Source organism: Serinus canaria, chromosome Z (genome assembly GCF_022539315.1).
Source record: "Serinus canaria isolate serCan28SL12 chromosome Z, serCan2020, whole genome shotgun sequence".
NCBI lineage: Eukaryota > Metazoa > Chordata > Aves > Passeriformes > Fringillidae > Serinus > Serinus canaria.
In genome coordinates this window covers 74,610,506-74,628,371 of record NC_066343.1, presented here as the reverse complement: position 1 = coordinate 74,628,371, position 17,866 = coordinate 74,610,506, and the positions used below count along the sequence as shown (strand labels likewise).

General features: G+C 47.4%; 3 protein-coding genes and 2 non-coding genes across 9 annotated transcripts in view; all 5 read left to right on the top strand.

Annotated features, from left to right (window-relative positions):
• Positions 1-1,275: 1,275 nt before the first annotated feature.
• RPL17 (ribosomal protein L17) lies at positions 1,276-5,485 on the top strand. The gene is made up of 7 exons (XM_050986734.1): positions 1,276-1,359; positions 1,710-1,762; positions 1,855-1,895; positions 2,888-3,022; positions 3,883-3,981; positions 4,708-4,899; positions 5,394-5,485. Exons 2-7 carry the CDS (start codon positions 1,723-1,725, stop codon positions 5,439-5,441), a joined length of 555 nt encoding a protein of 184 aa, XP_050842691.1. The 5' UTR covers positions 1,276-1,359; positions 1,710-1,722; the 3' UTR covers positions 5,442-5,485.
• LOC115485168 (small nucleolar RNA SNORD58) lies at positions 1,564-1,632 on the top strand. The gene has a single exon (XR_003945907.2). It is a non-coding gene; the product is annotated as a small nucleolar RNA SNORD58 (small nucleolar RNA).
• LOC115485164 (small nucleolar RNA SNORD58) lies at positions 4,969-5,036 on the top strand. Its single transcript, XR_003945903.1, has one exon. It is a non-coding gene; the product is annotated as a small nucleolar RNA SNORD58 (small nucleolar RNA).
• Positions 5,486-5,921: 436 nt separating the features above from the next.
• On the top strand, positions 5,922-9,155 carry CZH18orf32 (chromosome Z C18orf32 homolog). Its single transcript, XM_050986727.1, has 4 exons — positions 5,922-6,007; positions 6,433-6,519; positions 8,111-8,352; positions 8,962-9,155. The coding sequence occupies exons 1-4, from the start codon at positions 5,935-5,937 to the stop codon at positions 9,034-9,036; spliced, it is 477 nt and encodes a 158-aa protein (XP_050842684.1). The 5' UTR covers positions 5,922-5,934; the 3' UTR covers positions 9,037-9,155.
• Positions 9,156-14,228: 5,073 nt separating this feature from the next.
• DYM (dymeclin) overlaps positions 14,229-17,866 on the top strand; it is a 176,105-nt gene continuing 172,467 nt past the window's right edge. For all 5 annotated transcript variants that reach the window (XM_050986711.1, XM_050986710.1, XM_050986708.1 and 2 more), the window contains exon 1: positions 14,229-14,356. The gene's annotated coding sequence lies outside the window, so the exon portion shown is untranslated. The remainder of the gene's footprint in view (positions 14,357-17,866) is intronic.

Genomic DNA, 17,866 nt, shown 5'->3' with positions numbered 1-17,866 from the left:
CAAATGGGAAGGAAAAATCTTTTATTTTAATGAGTCAGTCTGTGATTATTTTATAATGGCGCAGTAAATACTAGTTGAGGTTTATAGATATGAATTTCAATAAATCTCTTCGTTCTGGTTTCTGGGAGACCTCTGTGAGCAATGTGCTGCTGTATTCCCATCCTGAGCTGCCATCTAATGGTGAACACGGTGGTGGCTGCTGGCATGAGAGTTAGACCCGGTTAACCTAAAGGCCTTCTCCAAAGGTAACAATTCTGTGCTCTCAGGCGGGGGTCGCGTTCTGCTCCCTGAGAACAAGGGACAGCACAAGAGGAAACAGCCTCAGGTTATGCCAGGGGAGGTTCAGGTTGAACATCAGGAGGAATTTCTTCATGGAAAGGACTTGGAAGGGGCTGCCCAGGGAGATGCTGAAGTCCCCATCTCCGGAGGTGTCCTGGACTGGTGACACTAAGAGCTCTGGGCTGGTGACATGGTGGGGATCGGGCACAGCTGGGACTTGATGATCTCAGAAGTCTTTTCAAACCTGAATGATCCCGACTGAATGAACCACAGAATATGCCGAGCTGGAAAGTACCCACAAGGACCATCGAGTCCAGTTCCTCAACAATCCCACCCTGGGCATCCCTGGCAGCGCTGTCCAAAGGCTCCTGGAGCTCTGGCAGCCTCGGGGCTGTGCCCATCCCTGGGGAGCCTGGGCAGTGCCAGCACCCTCTGGGGGAGACCCTTTCCCTGATATCCAACCTAATCCTCCCTGGCACAGCTCCAGCCGTTCCCTGGGTCCTGTCAGTGGTCACCAGAGAGAACAGATCAATGCCTGACCTTCCTCCTCCTTCACGAGGAAGTTTTAACTGCGGTGAGCCTCCCCTCCCTCCAGCTGAACAGACGAGGTGCCCTCAGCCGCCGCTCATACGGCTTCCCCTCAAGGCCCTTCACCACTTCCGTAGCCATCATTTTGGCGCTAACAGTGTAATGTCGTTCTTATACTGCAGTGACCACCACTGCTTACAGCTTTCAAGGTGCTCGGCGCGGACCGATCCCCTCCCTTGGGCAGGTGGTAGTGCTGTGCCAGATGCACGCTGATCTCCTCACTGAAAGCACCTGCACCACGGGCTGAGGGTGAATACCGCGGTATGTTTCCCCAGGGCAGCGTGAACACCGCGATGTCTTTCCCCACAGCAGGTTTCATTCACAGACTCGGCGAGGGAGCCACTCCGTACACACACACCCTCATAGCCAAACCCGCCGCCATTTTGGGGGCGGAGCGGTCTCGGGCGCCGTCCCCGCCCGAAATCTCGCGAGATGTGCGCGCGCTGGCCGTGCGCCCCGCCTTTCCTCTTCCTCTGCCGCCACCGCCCCGAGGTGAGGAGCCGTGGTCGGCCCTGTCCCGGGCTATCCGCCGCCATCCCCCCCTATCCGCCCCCATCCCGCCCCATCCCCGCCGGCACCGGCGCCCCGGACACCGGGCTCGCTACGACATGGCCCGTGTCCGCGGTATTCCCCGGGAGGGCGCGCGGGAGGACGGGCGCGGATGCGGGGAAGGGGCAGGCCTGAGAAAATCCATGGCTGCGATGATGACTTTCTTAGGACACCTTTGGATGTATCTGTGAAAAGAATGCGTAATTTCTGAGCAGCTGTGGCGGTGAGGGGAATAGTCCGGGTCCTGCGTGCCAGTGTTAGAAGTTTAATATGTTTTAATTGGTGTTTTTCAGCTGAGGTCTCAAGATGGTGCGCTACTCCCTGGATCCGGAGAACCCCACGAAATGTGAGTTGCTGTTCTAGGAGAGTTCGTGTGGGATTTCCTGGAACCCAGTGAGGTTTTGATTCTGAAACTTGATCTTTTTTTGTCTCTTGCAGCATGCAAGTCCCGGGGATCTAACCTGCGTGTGCATTTCAAGGTAAGGAGTGTGTGCTTAGCAGAATTCGTAAATTGATTTTCTGTTTGACGTAGTTTTTGTTAGTTTGTCTTGTTATTTTTTTAAAAGAAGCACAGACTGGCTTGGCTAGAAAGGGATTGTAAGCATAATCTCTTTCCACCCTCTGGCGTGGTTAGGGACTAAGCTCCCGTCCAACGTGGCCCTGGAAGCTTCCAGGGATGCAGGGGCAGCCACAGCTTCTCTGGGCATCCTGTGCCAGGGCCTGCTCACCCTCACAGTCAGGAATTTCTTCCTAATATCTCTCTTTCTAAGGAAGTTTCTTTTACTCTTTAAACCCAACCCTATAAGTTTGCTGTCAGCTGCTTGCAGTGGTCTCCATGCATAAAAAATTAGAGTCTGGAGCCTAAAATTGTCCTTGTTTAATTCAGATAACAAAATACAGCAGCAAAACAGTTGGAGTAAATTTGTCAGACACTGGACTAGTGTTAGGTGTGAAATTTGTCTAATTTCTTCTACTCTTTTTGGTTGTGTGGTGTTTTGCACAAGGACCTCAGTTCCTCTGGAAAAGGCTTAGGTGCAGAGAAAATTCAGAAGTGTTATTTAATCATAAAACCAGGACTTGGCAGATCATCTTCTGCTTGCTGTAATATAAAATTTTCACTTTGGTTTCCTTTTTTTCGATTATGAACAGGTAGGGTTATAGTTACAGTTGGCTTACACAATTAGTGAATGCCATCTACAAGACTGATCTTTTATCCTTTATTTTTATTTCTGAGTCTTTTCTTCTCTTACAATTGTTTCAGAGAAAACAACGTTGTTTACAATTCTCCCAGTGTTTCTTCATCAGTTCATGTGAGCTGCTGTATTTGACAAATTGCTTTTCATTCTTAGACTTGGGTATTCTTTAGTAAGTGGAAAGAATTGTATCCAGGGAGGACAGAGGAGTGGTTGAGCTCGGGCTGTCTCCTGCAAGGATTTGTTCAGAGGATCTTTTCTGTGTTCTGTGTTGGTAGAACACCCGAGAGACAGCGCAGGCCATCAAGGGCATGCACATCCGCAAGGCCACCAAGTACCTGAAGGATGTCACCCTGAAGAAGCAGTGTGTCCCCTTCCGGCGCTACAACGGCGGCGTTGGGAGGTGTGCCCAGGTGAGCTCCTGGGAATCCCGGCAGGGAGCCTTTGGCTCTGTGCTTGACATAAAAAGGTGATGCAGAGATGGTGTGGGTGTAGTCTGTCATTACTGGTGGTAAACTTGGTTATAACGCAGAATCACAGGGTGGTTTGGGTTAGAAGGGACCACAGAGCTCAGCAGGAACATCTTCTACTAGACCGGGTTGCTCAAGAGGGAGGAAAGGGAGTGTCTGCATCTATTTAGCAGCATTAAGTCAAGGGATTAAATTTTGTGGGGTTTGGTGTACAGCAAAATAAAGTGGATAATAATGCAGTCTAATCTATATCCATAAGATATCTATCTGTATCCATAAGATACAGGGTGCTCAGCACAGGAAGGACATCAACCTGTGGGAGCCAGTGCAGAGGAGGGCACAGAGATGCTGCCAGGGCTGGAGCCCCTCTGCTCTGGAGCCAACCTGGCACGGCTGGGGCTGTTCCCCTGCACAAGAGAAGGCTCCAGGGACACCTCAGAGCCCCTGCCAGGGCCTCCAGGGGCTTCAGGAGAGATGGAAAGGAACTTGGGACCAGTCATTGAGGGACAGCAGCCAGGGAATGGCTTCCCAGGGCCAGAGGGCAGGCACAGATGGGATCTTGGGAATGAGGAATTGCTGTCTGGGAGGGTGGGCAGGCCCTGGCCCAGGGTGCCCAGAGCGGCTGTGGCTGTCCCTGGATCCCTGGGAGGTGTCCCTGCCATGGCAGGGTGTGACACTGAATGAACTTGAGGGTCTCCTCGAGCCCAAACCATTCTGTGATGATGGAAAATTGAAGGTACGTAGAAGGTGACTGGAATGGACCAGGCCAAAAGCAGCAAACGCATTGCTTGCTCTCCTTCCAGGCCAAGCAGTGGGGCTGGACACAGGGCCGCTGGCCCAAGAAGAGCGCAGAGTTTCTGCTGCACATGCTGAAGAATGCAGAGAGCAACGCTGAGCTCAAGGTGGGTGTTAACTGAGCACAAAGCAGTGGTGTTGGGCTCTCTGTCAGCATCCCTGCCTGAGTATCACTGACCTGGAGGGCCACTTGCCATCTGCTTCATCCACAATACTGAGTTGTAGGGAGGGTTTGGTGTCGCTCCCTGTTTTAAGCAAGCTTTGTGTGTTCCTCAAGTTAAATGGCAGCAGCAGTTTTTCACAGGGAGAATCTAAATTTAAGAAATTACACCCAAAAGGGCTGTTCACATATCTCAAAATCTGTGAAATTGAAATCTGTGAAATCAATAGTTGACTTGGTCAGTTGCTGTCTTTGTTATAGTGCTTAATTTGTTAGCTTTGTTGGCAGTGTTGGAGTAATAGGTGGCACCTTTTAGTAACCATGAAGTAACCATAGATATGAGCCATCAGCACAATTTTAAATTATTTGTGATGTATGAGGGCTGGACTTTGTCATTTTAAGTGACACTTTCTTGGTAAGTCCTCATCTCCAAGACACTGCCAAGCTCAGCAGTTCCATTGGCACATCCTTGGAAAACTCCACTGTGCTCCATGGCACCACCAAGCTTGGCTGTGTCATTGGTGAATCCTTGGAAAACCCTAAGCTCTATGGCACCATCGAGCCTGGCTGTTTCATTCACTGGCAGCAGTGTCTGGGGCAATAACTCACATTTTAGCTGCAGAAATGAATTATTTAAAGATGGAAGTGGCTCACAGGTTTTCTTCCGTGCCAGGGTCTCGATGTGGACTCCCTGGTGATCGAGCACATCCAGGTGAACAAGGCTCCCAAGATGCGCCGGCGCACGTACCGGGCACACGGCAGGATCAACCCCTACATGAGCTCCCCGTGCCACATCGAGATGATCCTCACGGAGAAGGAGCAGATCGTGCCCAAGCCAGAGGAGGAAGTTGCCCAGAAGAAAAAGGTACCAGATGTCCTGTGCTCTGTTCCTGTAATGCTGTCAGGACAGCCGAGGGCCTGGCAGAGAGAGGGGTTGCTGTGATGACAATCTTAGGACACCTTTGGAATGCCCATGAAAAAAATGAGTTCATTCTGAGCAACCCCATTTTTTTTAAATTTTCAACATAAATATTAAGCGCTTAAAAGCCCTGAGAACCATTTTTTAATTGGACAGAGGGTTGGTTCTCTCCTCTCTCAGCTGCAGCATTGTGTGCGTTATCCCTGGGTGTGTACAATAAAATAGGAAGTTAAATTTAGAACCTGCATGTGATGTAGTGTTTGTAGGGATTCCTGTTCATGTGCAGGTGTGATAAGTATCATTTGTGAGGGAATTCCTAATTAACAGTTGGTTCCTAATTAACAATTCCTAACAGTTCCTAACAGCAATTCTAAAAGATAACTTTGGGATGCTTCAGGAAGTCTTATTTCACTGTTCTTTTTTGTGTGTTTGCTTCACAGATCTCCCAGAAGAAGCTGAAGAAGCAAAAGCTAATGGCTCGGGAATAAATCTGCATGGACAGATGTATATAAATAAAATCTTAAAATTTGGATTGATTGTGTTGCTTTGCTATAAGTTTCTGGCCTGGTGCTGGGCGTTGCTGTGGGACGGGGTAGTGAATAAAACAGAATCATGGAATGGTGTGGCTGGGAAGGGACCTTGAAACCCATCCAGTGCCACCCCTGCCATGGCAGGGACACCTTCCACTGTCCCAGATTGCTCCAAGCCCCATCCAGCCTGGCCTTGGGCACTGCTAAGGGGATCCCTAAGGGGATCCCACTCTCCCTGGGATCCAGGGGCAGCCACAGCTGCTCTGGGCACCCTGGGACAGGGCCTGTCCGCCCTTCCAGCCAGCAATTCCAATATCGGACCTCCAAGCTGGGCCGCGTGTTCCCGCGGCTGCCGGGCCCTCCCACGGTTCCCCCCTCCCAGGATAATCGGGAATCGGTCTCGTGTCCCTGTTCCGGTCCGCGCGGATGGGGCGGGGCCTGGCGTCACGTGATGCGCGCTGCCGCCGGCCATTGGCCGGAAGCACCGCCCCGGAAGCGCGGGGCTGTTCCGGTACGGGGCGCAGGTGGGTGCGGAGCGCCGGGAGCACCGGGAATGATTCCGTCCCCACATCCCGCCTCACCCTGCCCTCTGCCCCGCTCCCCACGGCCCACGCCTGCCTGATCTCGCCGGTAGCCTGGGCTTCACGGGCTGCACCGGCCCCAACCGCCCCCGGAGAGCAGAACGGCAACCCCTGACATCAGGCAGCCTCCCAGACTCGCTCGTCCTTTATGGAAAACGGGGAAAACCCGGCGGGCTTGCCCTTGTGGCGTTTTCCGGGCGCTGGGATCAAAGCCATGCCGTGCCGTACCGAGATTTACCCATCAGTGAGCGCGTTCCGTGCCGGGGCTCACCGAGAGCAGCGGCACCGCCCGCCGCAGGAAATCACCTGCCCGGCCACCTCCTCACTCCTCTTTTCTCCTTCTTTTGTTTATTTTCCCTGCTAACCAGCTGGTGGAGCGTCACCAGGTCATCGGAGGAGTTCGTCAGGACGGTGTTCCACGCTGATCCCAGGGATCGCTGGTGCATCAGGCGGAGGTAGGGATGATTTTTTTGGGCAGGAATTTTTTGGACACGAAGCGGCTGCAGAGGCAGCACAACACGTGCTGTTTCCATGGGACAGCAGCCAGGGAATGGCTTCCCAGGGCCAGAGGGCAGGCACAGATGGGACATTGGGAATGAGGAATTGCTGTCTGGGAGGGTGGGCAGGCCCTGGCCCAGGGTGCCCAGAGCAGCTGTGGCTGTCCCTGGATCCCTGGCAGTGCCCAAGGCCAGGCTGGACAGGGCTTGGAGCAGCCTGGGACAGTGGAAAGTGTCCCTGCCCATAGCAGGGAATAGAAGGAAATTATTTTGAAGCTTTCTTGTGACCCAAATAATTCTGTAATGATTCTACAGCCTGAGGTGTTCCCTTCAGCCATGTTCTTCAGCTGCTGGATGAATCCACATTTTGCTGGAAATTTAATATTTAGGAAGTTCTGGTGAAGACAGTGTCGGAAATATATATTTTTAATAAGTTTAAAGGGTTACCTAATTTGTGTTGTCTCAATATAAGATTCCTCTCAGACCTCAGAGAGTAGATTTAAAGTGTATTTGAAGCAGCCAGAGTAGAACCTGGAAGAGTCAACTGGAAACTGATACTCTGTTTTTTTATAGGGCTAAAAATCTTAAGGATAACATAAAATAAAAAGAAAACTGGTCCCTAGTGAGGTGTGCACATCTCATTCTCCATCTTGGAAAGCTTTTGTTTTGCTTGGTGTGAGAATTGAGATGTCAGCAGCCTAGAGAGGGGGACTGTGAATGGCAAAGTTGTGTGGCAGCAGAGTGTGTCTAATACATTGCTTGTCAGCACTGGCAGGGACAGGTCCAGCCCTAATTAACTGCTTCCTCTCCCAGCTGGACCTCTCTGCCTCCTTGCTTTGCTTTTCTGCCTTTTTTTTTTTTTTTTTTTTTTTTTTTTTTTTTTTTTTTTTTTTGGCATAGACCCCAAGGTGCGAATTTTGATGACTTGTGGGGTTTCAGAGAGAGGTCATGGTTCATTTTCTAACAGTTAATTTTATGGGGTTGGTGTGGGATCAAGTGAGGGCAGCAGGAAGCAAGTAGCCCATATGCTAATTCTTTCAAATCCTGATTGGAATTTTTTTCTCTTTCCCACTATGCTGCCCTTCAGTGGTAGCAACCCATTGGATGGATTTGCTTTCTGCTGTTTAGTTTCTCCCTAAATAAAAATGGATCGAGCAAAACAAACCCTTTGGACTCGTAATAGAGTGAGAACTGGGCTAATACTGGTGGCTTGCTGCTTAACCTGTTTTTGTGTGGCTTAAGCAAAAACTCTTATTTCCTGAATTTGTTTTCCTTAGTTGCATCTGTAGGACTGATGAATTAATAGCAAATTGGTTTGGGTTTTTTTGTTAAAATGGCAAGAACGTTCCCTTTGTTGGAGGCTTTATAACATTGGAACACACAACATTTTTGAAGCTTTAGCAGCTACTTGATAATTACAGAATAATCTATGTTTGAACACGAAATATGGATTTTATTTACTTTATAAACACTGTGTTCTCAGATTGTGGCATACGAAAGCTGCCACCCTAAGCTGTTTTCCCCCCGCCCCTCACCATCTCTGTCCCAGCACAGGAGGGAGCCATGGTGTGCATTCCCTGCATCGTGATCCCTGTTCTGCTCTGGGTCTACAAGAAGTTTGTGGAGCCCTACATCTACCCCATGATCGCCCCCTTCATCAAGCGTGTCTGGCCCAAGAAGGCTGTGCAGGAGCCACCAGGCACCAAGCAGGGCTCAGGAGGCAGCACTGGGGACCCCTGGGGTCCTGCAGCCACCAAGAGAGACCAGGAGGATGGATCTGGAAGCCATAAAGTAAGATTAATTCGTGGCTCTGGGATGAGCCACCCAGTGGCAGCTCAGGAGGGTGAACAGTTGGGTGTCTTTACAGATATTTTGGTGGCTACTTTCTTGGAAACAGATATTACCAGTACTGTGCCAGCTAGGAATTGGTGCTTCAAGACATAGTTAGTATAACAGTTGCTTCCTCTGGTCTTGGAGGAAGAGGAATTGTACCCGTATCCTGAAGCAGCCTAATTAATCATTATTTTTTTTAACAGCTAGATGTTCTTTCAAAGAAAAAAGTCAAATATTTGTCAAATCACAAACAGAAATTAAAACCAGCCCGTCTCTTCAGCCAGCTCTACCACTTGTAATGGGGGCGGATGCTTAGTGCATATAAATTATGCTTTTATTATTTATCTTCTGTCACAATGCAAAGACTTGTAAATGTTGTTGCTGCCCTGAAGCAGTAATTATTTGTAAATCTACACAGACACCACCACTTGTGTTTCTTGCTTCATGTTTCTCCATGGATCTTTACTGGCCTTGCTTCTAAAAGCCATTTCTGTCACCAGCTGTTCCCATTTTAGATGTGAGGTTCTAATTTGACATCTCATTAATGACACTGTTTTTTGTTTGCAGTTGGAAAGCAATGGCATTGCAAATGGAAGTGCTGCAAAGAGATCCACTGCAGTATATGGCAAGAAAACGGCTTAAAGGAGTTAATTCCTAAGGATTTTATTTCCTCATGTCCAGTATGAACTGCTGATATTCCTCTCAATTTGAGACTTTTTCCTTTGCATATTTTAGCTGAATAAAAAACTAAATTGCTTGCAGGAGAGAGTCTCTTTTGCCACTAAAATGGCAGATGGTGCGTTTGTTTATTTAAAATATTTGAAAGCTGATGTTCTTGTATTTTTCTTGCTGGAACTACTTTTCATCTGCCATCTGTTTGGTGTGATTAGAGTTTAGGTTAAATAACATAAGAATAAATCTGTCTGTGGAAGGCAAATGTATCTTAGCATCTTGATGTCACTAAGTGCTAGTGCAGTACTTGAGGCTTTCACCTTAAAGGCTTTATCTGTTCCTGGTGAAGAACTGTGGACTGCATTGAGACAACAAAAGCTCATAATTTATCTATGAACAATTTAGATTTTTCGTGTCAAATCTATGGATGAGCTAGAGGAGTTATGCTGCATACAAAATTTACTTAGCTTACTAAAAGCAGAAAGTCTTGATGTGATACTTTCCTTAATTATTTTCCTTGAAATATTATGCCTTTTTTTTTTTTCCTGAGGCATGATGCAAGAGAATGTTGCTTTATGTTCTGTTGTAGTGATTTATAATGGCACAGTTCTGGCTTTAAAAAAAACAAACCCAACCTCCAACTGAAACCTCTTTAACATGCTTGTGGAATTTTCATTATAATAAACCGGGATTTTACTTAAAAATAAATCGCTTCATGCAATTATTGCACAAAATCACAGAAGTCTTAGTGCTCAGAGCTATAAACACTTCAAGTGGTGACAAAATCTTGGAAAACCTGGAGACAGGCCCCAGGCAGAAGGAGGCCCTAAAATAACTGAGTTCCTGATAAAGTGAACTGGGCAGACTTTGCCTCTTCCTGGCAAGATGGATTCTGCTGCTGACTTGCATCCCAACTGTGAAGTGTTTCAAGTGTCCCTGTGCTTAGTAAGGAATAAAAATGGTAATTCTTGCTTTTTTTTTTTTCGTCTGCCAAACCAGAGAGCTCTTTAAAATATTCAAAATGAAACCATTCCAGCAGCTTTGGATTGCTCTTTATGATTTAATTTCCCTAAAATCCTCCCTCAGGCAGGCCTAAAAGGGCACCTTTTTATACAGACAGTCCCTGAACTGTCACTGTGGTCCAGTGTTATTCTTGCGACTGTGATTTCTCTCAGTAGTTAATTAATTACTCTGGTATCTAATTTTGCCTGGTGCCCTTGGTGAGGTGCCTCTTTTCCTGCCAGTGCCTGGTTTGGTCAGACATGGTGTGAATGACACTGCAGCCACAGCCATGACTTTGCAATGAGCTCAGGCACAGACAGCCCCGTGTCAGACCCTGATTAATGCTGTTTGCTCTTCCTTAAGGAGTGACTCTGTTTGGACCCGAGTTTGGAATTGCTGTTTAATCAGCCCTTACCTCATCTTTGGAACATAACCCCCCATTGGATCAGTGTATCACAGCTTCCTTCTAGATCACCGAATCCCAGGATCATTTAGGTTGGAAAAGACCACTGAGTCCAGCCTGTAAGCAATCCCCATCTGTCACCAGCCCAGAGCACTGAGTACTACATCCAGTCATTCCATGGAACCCTTCAGTAATGGGCACTCCAACACCTCTCTGGGCAGCCCCTTCTAATTCCTGACCATCCTTTCCATGGGAAAATTCCTGCTGTGCCCACCCTGACCCTCCCCATGCCCAGCCTGAGGCCGTTCCCTCTCCTCCTCTCCCTGTTCCCTGGGAGCACAGCCGGCTGTCCCCTCCTGTCAGGAGCTGCGCAGAGCCACAAGGTCCCCCCTGAGCCTCCTTTTCTCCAGGCTCAGCCCCTTCCCAGCTCCCTCAGCCTCTCCTGGGGCTCCAGCCCCTTCCCAGCTCCGTTCCCTGCCCTGGACACTCCAGCCCCTTGGTGTCTCTGCTGTCCTGAGGGCCCAGAGCTGTCCCCAGCACTGGAGGTGCCTCAGTTATGCCCAGTCCAATCCACAGCTCTTCAGCTAAACAAGAATACGTGTTCTGACATCCTGAGCATTGCTGAAGAGATTGTCCCTTCCATGCTGTTTTAATATGCTGGGCATCTCATAAACGGGACATAGTTTTAGAGTATATCCACTAAACAGCTGGGAACACAACAAAAAGTAGAGCAAGAGCTTTACTGGGGATCCTTTAATTTTTAAATGTATTCAGCCAATTTATGAAGTCTGCACAATTTTTATTTTTTAGTTATTTAGGATATTATTACAGAAGAAAATGCATCGAACAATAACAGAGAAAATAAAGTGTATAGTAAATTAGGCTGCAGCACCAGGCCTTCTGAAAAAAGTACAAAAAAGAAAACAAGCAGATAATGAAAGTAAGATTACACGTTTATAGTCTCTGGAATGGTGTTCCACTGCTTTTATTAGCTGCAGTTAAACCCTAAAGGGAGCAATCTACATCACAAAACTTTCTGTGTGAGGCACTTCACTGGAAGTCCTGTCAGGAGATTTGTGTTATAACTCTTCTGCCCCTATTCTTTTTCAAGAATAGGTCAACAATCCTGTTGTGTTGTGAATAGTTAAATGAAAATCAAGTGAAAACAAAGGCCCAAGTCTGTGCTGGAGTTCATGAGATCATCTGCTGGGACGAAAAGGAGTGCACAAAGCCTTCTTTAGGAAAAACAAGCAGGCAGAAACTAAGGAAATCCTCATGTGACAGAATAATATTGATCAAGTGAGCTGAATTTCACTGAGAAAATTCCCACGTGCTTGTTACTCTCTAAAAACAAGATTTAGAAAAGGTTTAGGCACCTGATGGTGGCACGTGGGCATCTACCAGAATTTCCTAGATCAAGTAGCAGCTCCATTTATACTGAAGGCTTTTAGAAAATTTCAGAGTTGGCATCTTTAGGGGACCAAAGTACTGCAAATCTAGTCCTAAGTTCTTCAGCATTAAACCTGTGTGGCTTTATTTAAATACTATTGAGGAAAGATCAACAACTCAATATTTGAAAAAAATATCATTCGGATCAACTAGTTTTAAGTATTTTTTCATAATGAGAAGGTCTTAATGGGATGTGGTACCTTCTGTGTGTTGGTTTGCACAAATTGCTGGGTGCCAAGAAGTTAGATCAAAAACACATTTTAAAAAATGCAATTATATGCCAAAAATTCTTAAATAAAATGAATTAATTTTATGTTGCTGATTATTTTGATGGCCTGATCCTGACAGGAAAGGAAATTCTGGCATGTTAAACTGCACATGATCAGCTCCTGAGAATGTCTAAACTGAAAATAAATTCTGATCTAATGACAGTAACCCGTTATTCTGTTATTACCCAGATGGAGCAATCAGGTCCCAGCTGAATTCTGGGAGCTGTTGGACATGCTGCAGAGGTTCAGTCCTCTGGGTCATTCCTTCATGATTTCTGTACAATGGAGAACATTATTGCTGAAAGAAGAGTGGCTGCAGAGGTTGCAGGTGAAGGAAATTAAAATTTGAGATTTAATTTACACTTAGCTTAACTAAAATCTCCTTCAGTGAGAAATGACTGTTTCATTAAACTGCCTAAGACTTGAAGAAGGGATTATCTTTGTGCAGTTTTCTGATTGTTAGAGCAATGCTTGCTGAACCAAATCATATTTTGGTTGTAACAGACTGCCATTATTCTTGTTTTCAGTGAACCTGGCTGCAGTAATTTAATTGAAAAGCTCTAGAAGACCGTGTTTGCCATGGTGATTATTTTGCATTAGAAATGCTTTTAGGTAATAGGGCCGTATCTTTATTTCACTGATGTTTTAGAATCACTGAATGGTTTGGGTTGGATGGGGCCTTAAATCTCATCCTGTCTCAGCCTCTACTGTGGGCAGGGACACTTTCCACTATCCCTGGTTGCTCCAAGCCTTGCCCAGCCTGTCCTTGGGATGACAGTGAAACATAAATTGGCATGTTGTGAATAGATGTGTTTATAACACATCTATTCACAACATGCCAATTAACTCACAGGGATTGCTCTAGAAAACCTTTACATTTTGTCACGCAGCGTTTCACAGCTGTGCTGCTGAGCAGGCAGCAGCTCTGTGGGCACAGCCATTCCCACCAGGCGCTGTGTGAGCTCGGGCCAAGCCCCAGAGCTGTAACGTGGCACTGTTTGCTCAGGGTTACACCCCAGTGGTGCTGTTTGCAGACCTGCTGCTGGCACGCACAGCCCAGGGACAGGGATGGGTAAGAGCCCGGCTGGGGATTTGCTGTCACACACCACAGGGAATGTGGGAATAAACCCAGGACTACGCTGGGAAGAGTTTCCCCTTTAATGAGCCAATGGTACCTTGGAACCTGCTGCTGATGGCACAAACCCCACTTTGGAGGTTACCCTTGGAGAAACAATGATTTAAAGCAGCACTGGGCTGGACAGAGCCTGGTAAATCCTCCCCACCACAAACATTCACTGTTGGTCCCATTTGCTGCGCTTACCTCATGTCCCACTGAAAATGTGGGACAGATGCAGAGCAGGGAATCAGAATGAATCCCAGAATGGTTTGGGTCGGAAGGGAAGAGCTTAAAGCTCACCCAGTCCCATCCACTGCCATGGGCAGGGACAACTTCCACTGTCCCAGGCTGCTCCAAGCCCCATCCAGCCTGGCCTTGGACACTCCCAGGGATCCAGGGACAGCCACAGCTGCTCTGGGCACCCTGGGCCAGGGCCTGCCCACCCTCCCAGCCAGCAATTCCTCATTCCCAAGATCCCATCTGTGCCTGCCCTCTGGCCCTGGGAAGCCATTCCCTGGCTGCTGTCCCTCCATGCCTTGTGCCCAGTGCCTGTGCAGCTCTCCTGGAGCCCCTGGAGGCCCTGGCAGGGGCTCTGAGGTGTCCCTGGAGCCTTCTCTTGTGCAGGGGAACAGCCCCAGCTGGGCCAGGCTGGCTCCAGAGCAGAGGGGCTCCAGCCCTGGCAGCATCTCCCTGCCCTCCTCTGCACTGGCTCCAGCAGCTCCAGGTGGAGTTGGAGCCAGGGCTGGGGCAGCTCTGCAGGTGGGGTCTCACCTGAGCCCAGGGGCACAGGGGCACAATCCCCCTGCTCTTCTGCCCATGCTGGGGGATCAGCCCAGGGCGCGGGAGGTGTCATGGCCGCCCCGCTCATCATGAACTACAACTCCCGTGGTGCCCCGCGCACCGCCCGGCGCGGACCTCGAGCATGCGCAGCGGGGCCGCGCCGGCGACGTGGAGGCGGGCGGGGACCGTCAGGGGCCGTGAGGGGACCCGGGAGCGGCACGGGCCGAGGCACCCTGCTATTGATCCCGCCACCGACCCAGGGCACGGACGGTAAGCGCGGCCTCGGCGGTCCATTCGAGGGGCATGGGCGACCGCTGGACCCGGCGGCCGTCTGCTCCGAAAGGGGCCCCCGAGATCCCCCGGTTGTCCCGACGTCACCAACCCCTCGTGGCGCGGGCCTGTGTCGCGATAGATGGAGGGATGCCTTGCGTAATTCGACACCGGCGCTGCGGAGAGTTGCCGGGGCACCGGCACCCGCCGCGTCCCCGCCCGGGCTGGGGCATCTCCCGGGATCCGTCACAGGGTTCCTGGGTTGTACCTGTGTCCCTTCGGCATCCAGAAATGGATTCTGTACTGGGTCCCCTCGATGTCCTTGTGTCCCTTAAGGATCCAGGGATCCCTGCCAGATTTCCCAGAATGTGCCTGTGTCCCTTTACCCAGACCATGAGTGTACCCTTACAGGGATCCTGTGATCCCTCGAGGTCCCTTAGATATCCCTGTGTCCCTTTAAATGCGCCCAGGACTGGAAAGCCAAAGATTTATACCCATTTTTTTTTTCTTATATGCTCTTAATTATATTTATTCTTCTTGGCTAGATTATAAATTGATTTATTTTCCGTCCTTTCTTGACCGAGGCTTTTCTGTTCCTCTGCAGCATCTCAGATCTCCTGGGGCTCACTCCTGCCTCCTCACTCCTACCACACTGTTTTTATACTTAAGAATGATAATATTTATCAAAAGTGAGACATATTTTAGTTTAAAATTGAATTGGTGTCTCACCTGAGTTGCCGGGCTTTGCGTTACATCATATGCCTTCATGCCAAGCACTGTTTGTTTATTTATTTGTTCTTTTTAATCTGTGCTGGGCGTAGGGAGTTCATGGGGCCATAATCTAATTTTTTCCCTCTCCTGTGCTGAGGGATAATGTGCTGGGCTGCAGTTTTACTCATAGTTTGTAGGTATTTGCAGAAATAAGGAAGCTGTTGATATTTCCATCACGAATCACTTTTGGAGTGCAGGGGAGTGGAAGGAGGCTCTCGGGTGGTTGGGTCCCGTGTCCCAATGCAGGGTTGTGTAATCCCACATTGTGTCAATTCCCAACTGAAAAACGTTCTGGGTGCTCCAGCTGGGTCGACTAGAAAATTGCTGTTTCTCCTTAGATTGCCAGGAGCTTGGGAGGGCCTCCTGCTGTCATTTCCATGGACTGTTTTCTCTTTCCACTGCTGCTGCATCAGCTGAGGCCAGCCCAGGGAATGATGGACCCAGCTCAGCACTGTCACCTGGCTGGAGCATCCCTCAGCTCCTCTTACAGTCCCGTGCTGATGTTTTGCTAGCAAAGCTTCTAATCCCTCATATTTCCTGCTAAATCAGTAAAAAAAGTACTTGTAGCAAATTACTGCTAAACTCAGATGGATCACGTGGTTCCTTCCAGTGGTTTTATCAGATTAAGAGGAAGGATAGAATAATAGAATCCCAGACTGGTTTGGGTGGGAAAGGACATTAAGGGTCATCCTATTCCAGCCCCTGCCATGGGCAGGGATGCCTTCCACTGTCCCAGGCTGCTCCAAGCCCCATCCAGCCTGGTCTTGGACACTGCCAGGGATCCAGGGACAGCCACAGCTGCTCTGGGCACCCTGTGCAGGTGCCTCAACACCCTCCCAGCCAGCAATTCCTTCCCAATATCTAATCCAAACCTGCCCTCTGGCATTTTCTGACGTGCTGTGTTTTTAAGAGCTTAAGGTGTTTTTAACATGCTGATGACTAACATAAGTCACTAAAAACAAGAAATCCTGTTTGGTGGCTGCTGAACTGATGCCACAGTAGATGATTAATGATTTTAACTGTATTTTTCAAAGTGTGTTCTCTAGAATGGCAAGTCTATTGCACCTTGAAGTAATCCCACACCCTGGCAAGTATAACTGAATTTGCAGTGAATCCTGAAGATAGGTGATATATTAGATTTAATATATTAATATAATATTTTTAAAAAAATATGATGTGTAATATAGTATACAATTATTACACATACAGAGCAGATTTGTCTTTCTGCATAACATGCTTTTTTTTGTTGTAATTAGGTCTTCAGCTGTGAGAAACTTCAAAAGCAGAGACAAATAATCCTGTTGCAACAACAGGGTTAATGCCAAAACTGTGGAAGAGCACAGATACCAAAATAGTTGTACAAGCTTTTACATATAGCAAAATATACCAATATTGAAACAAATGGAGGCCTTTCAACAGACATCTGAGCGTCTCTTTGAAGCTTAAATTGTGCTTGAATTATCTTTTTGAAACATTACTTTGGCCTTTAGGCAGGTGTTACTTACATCTGATAGTGAAATAGGGAGGAAATACTTGTGTGTAACCATAATCTTAGCATCTCTTCCATATTGAAGCTACTTGATTTATCAAATCAGGCTATATTTAGTCTTACCTGTGTCATATCCAACCCAGCTGTCCATTTCAACTGTGGTAGAAACAATGAATTACTATAAATTGATTTTTTATGTAGGTATACTGAGAGGTTTTTTTAATAAATAGAGGGAAGGGATAAAGTCATCAAAGCATTCTCATAGTGAACAAATTTTCCAACACTATAATCCATCATAGATTATCAGGGAGTTGGTGTTAAACTGTTACTGAAAACCATTGCTGTATTTGTGGTTATAAAAGCTCTTCTTGGCTCTTTTTGGCCACTGGAAGAAGATAATGTCAAACCAGCAATGTTGGTTCTGATGTGCTGTCTGCTCCTAATCTGTGAAGGAGGTCTTAGTATGGGTTGTGCTCATTCTTGATTTGTCTTTATTTTTAAGCTCCACATCCCTTTGATATTCTTGTTTAAAGTTCAGATTGTTGTTCTCATTTTATAGTTCCAGCACACCTGTCCTGGCTGGCAGCAGGAATCTCACTGGTGAGAGCAAACAAAACCTTTACAGAAATACCTGCCCACTGCAGAGAGTGGAGATAGTATTTGAATTTTCACTTCTTGAAACTTTTGAAAAATGTGTCACTTACCTGTAATAGTTTTGTAACAGATGTTTTACACAGAAATTACAAGGTGTGCCTGACCCAGCCTTCTTCCCTTCTGACAGTGTTTACTAATTGGATTAAAGAATTTATTTCTGCATGTACTCCAAAAAACACTAGCTGTGTTTGAGTGCTGACCTTTTCTTAGGGTGCTGGATTGTAAGAGTAAGGATAGAGGTACCTTTCTTCATAATTAATTTTTTTCATAATTGCCTGCACACCACCTCTCCTCCCTTCTGTGACAAGATGCTTTTGTAAAACTGATGTTGTCATTCTGCTCTCAGATTGGTAGGCTTGGTGCAGTATTTATTTCATAACTTGTTACGTAGGAATTTCAACAGAAAAGTGATCTTTATAGTTTTTGTAGCTTTAAATTTTGTTAACTCTTGATAAATTTTATATGTAAAGAGGCTTTTGAACCTTTAGGGTGATTTGACCACAAGTATCATGTTTTAGTATGGGTTTGTAATTACCTGCACTAAAAATGAACAAAATTGAGAACTCCCTAATTGTTCTTGTGGGATTTTGTATTAA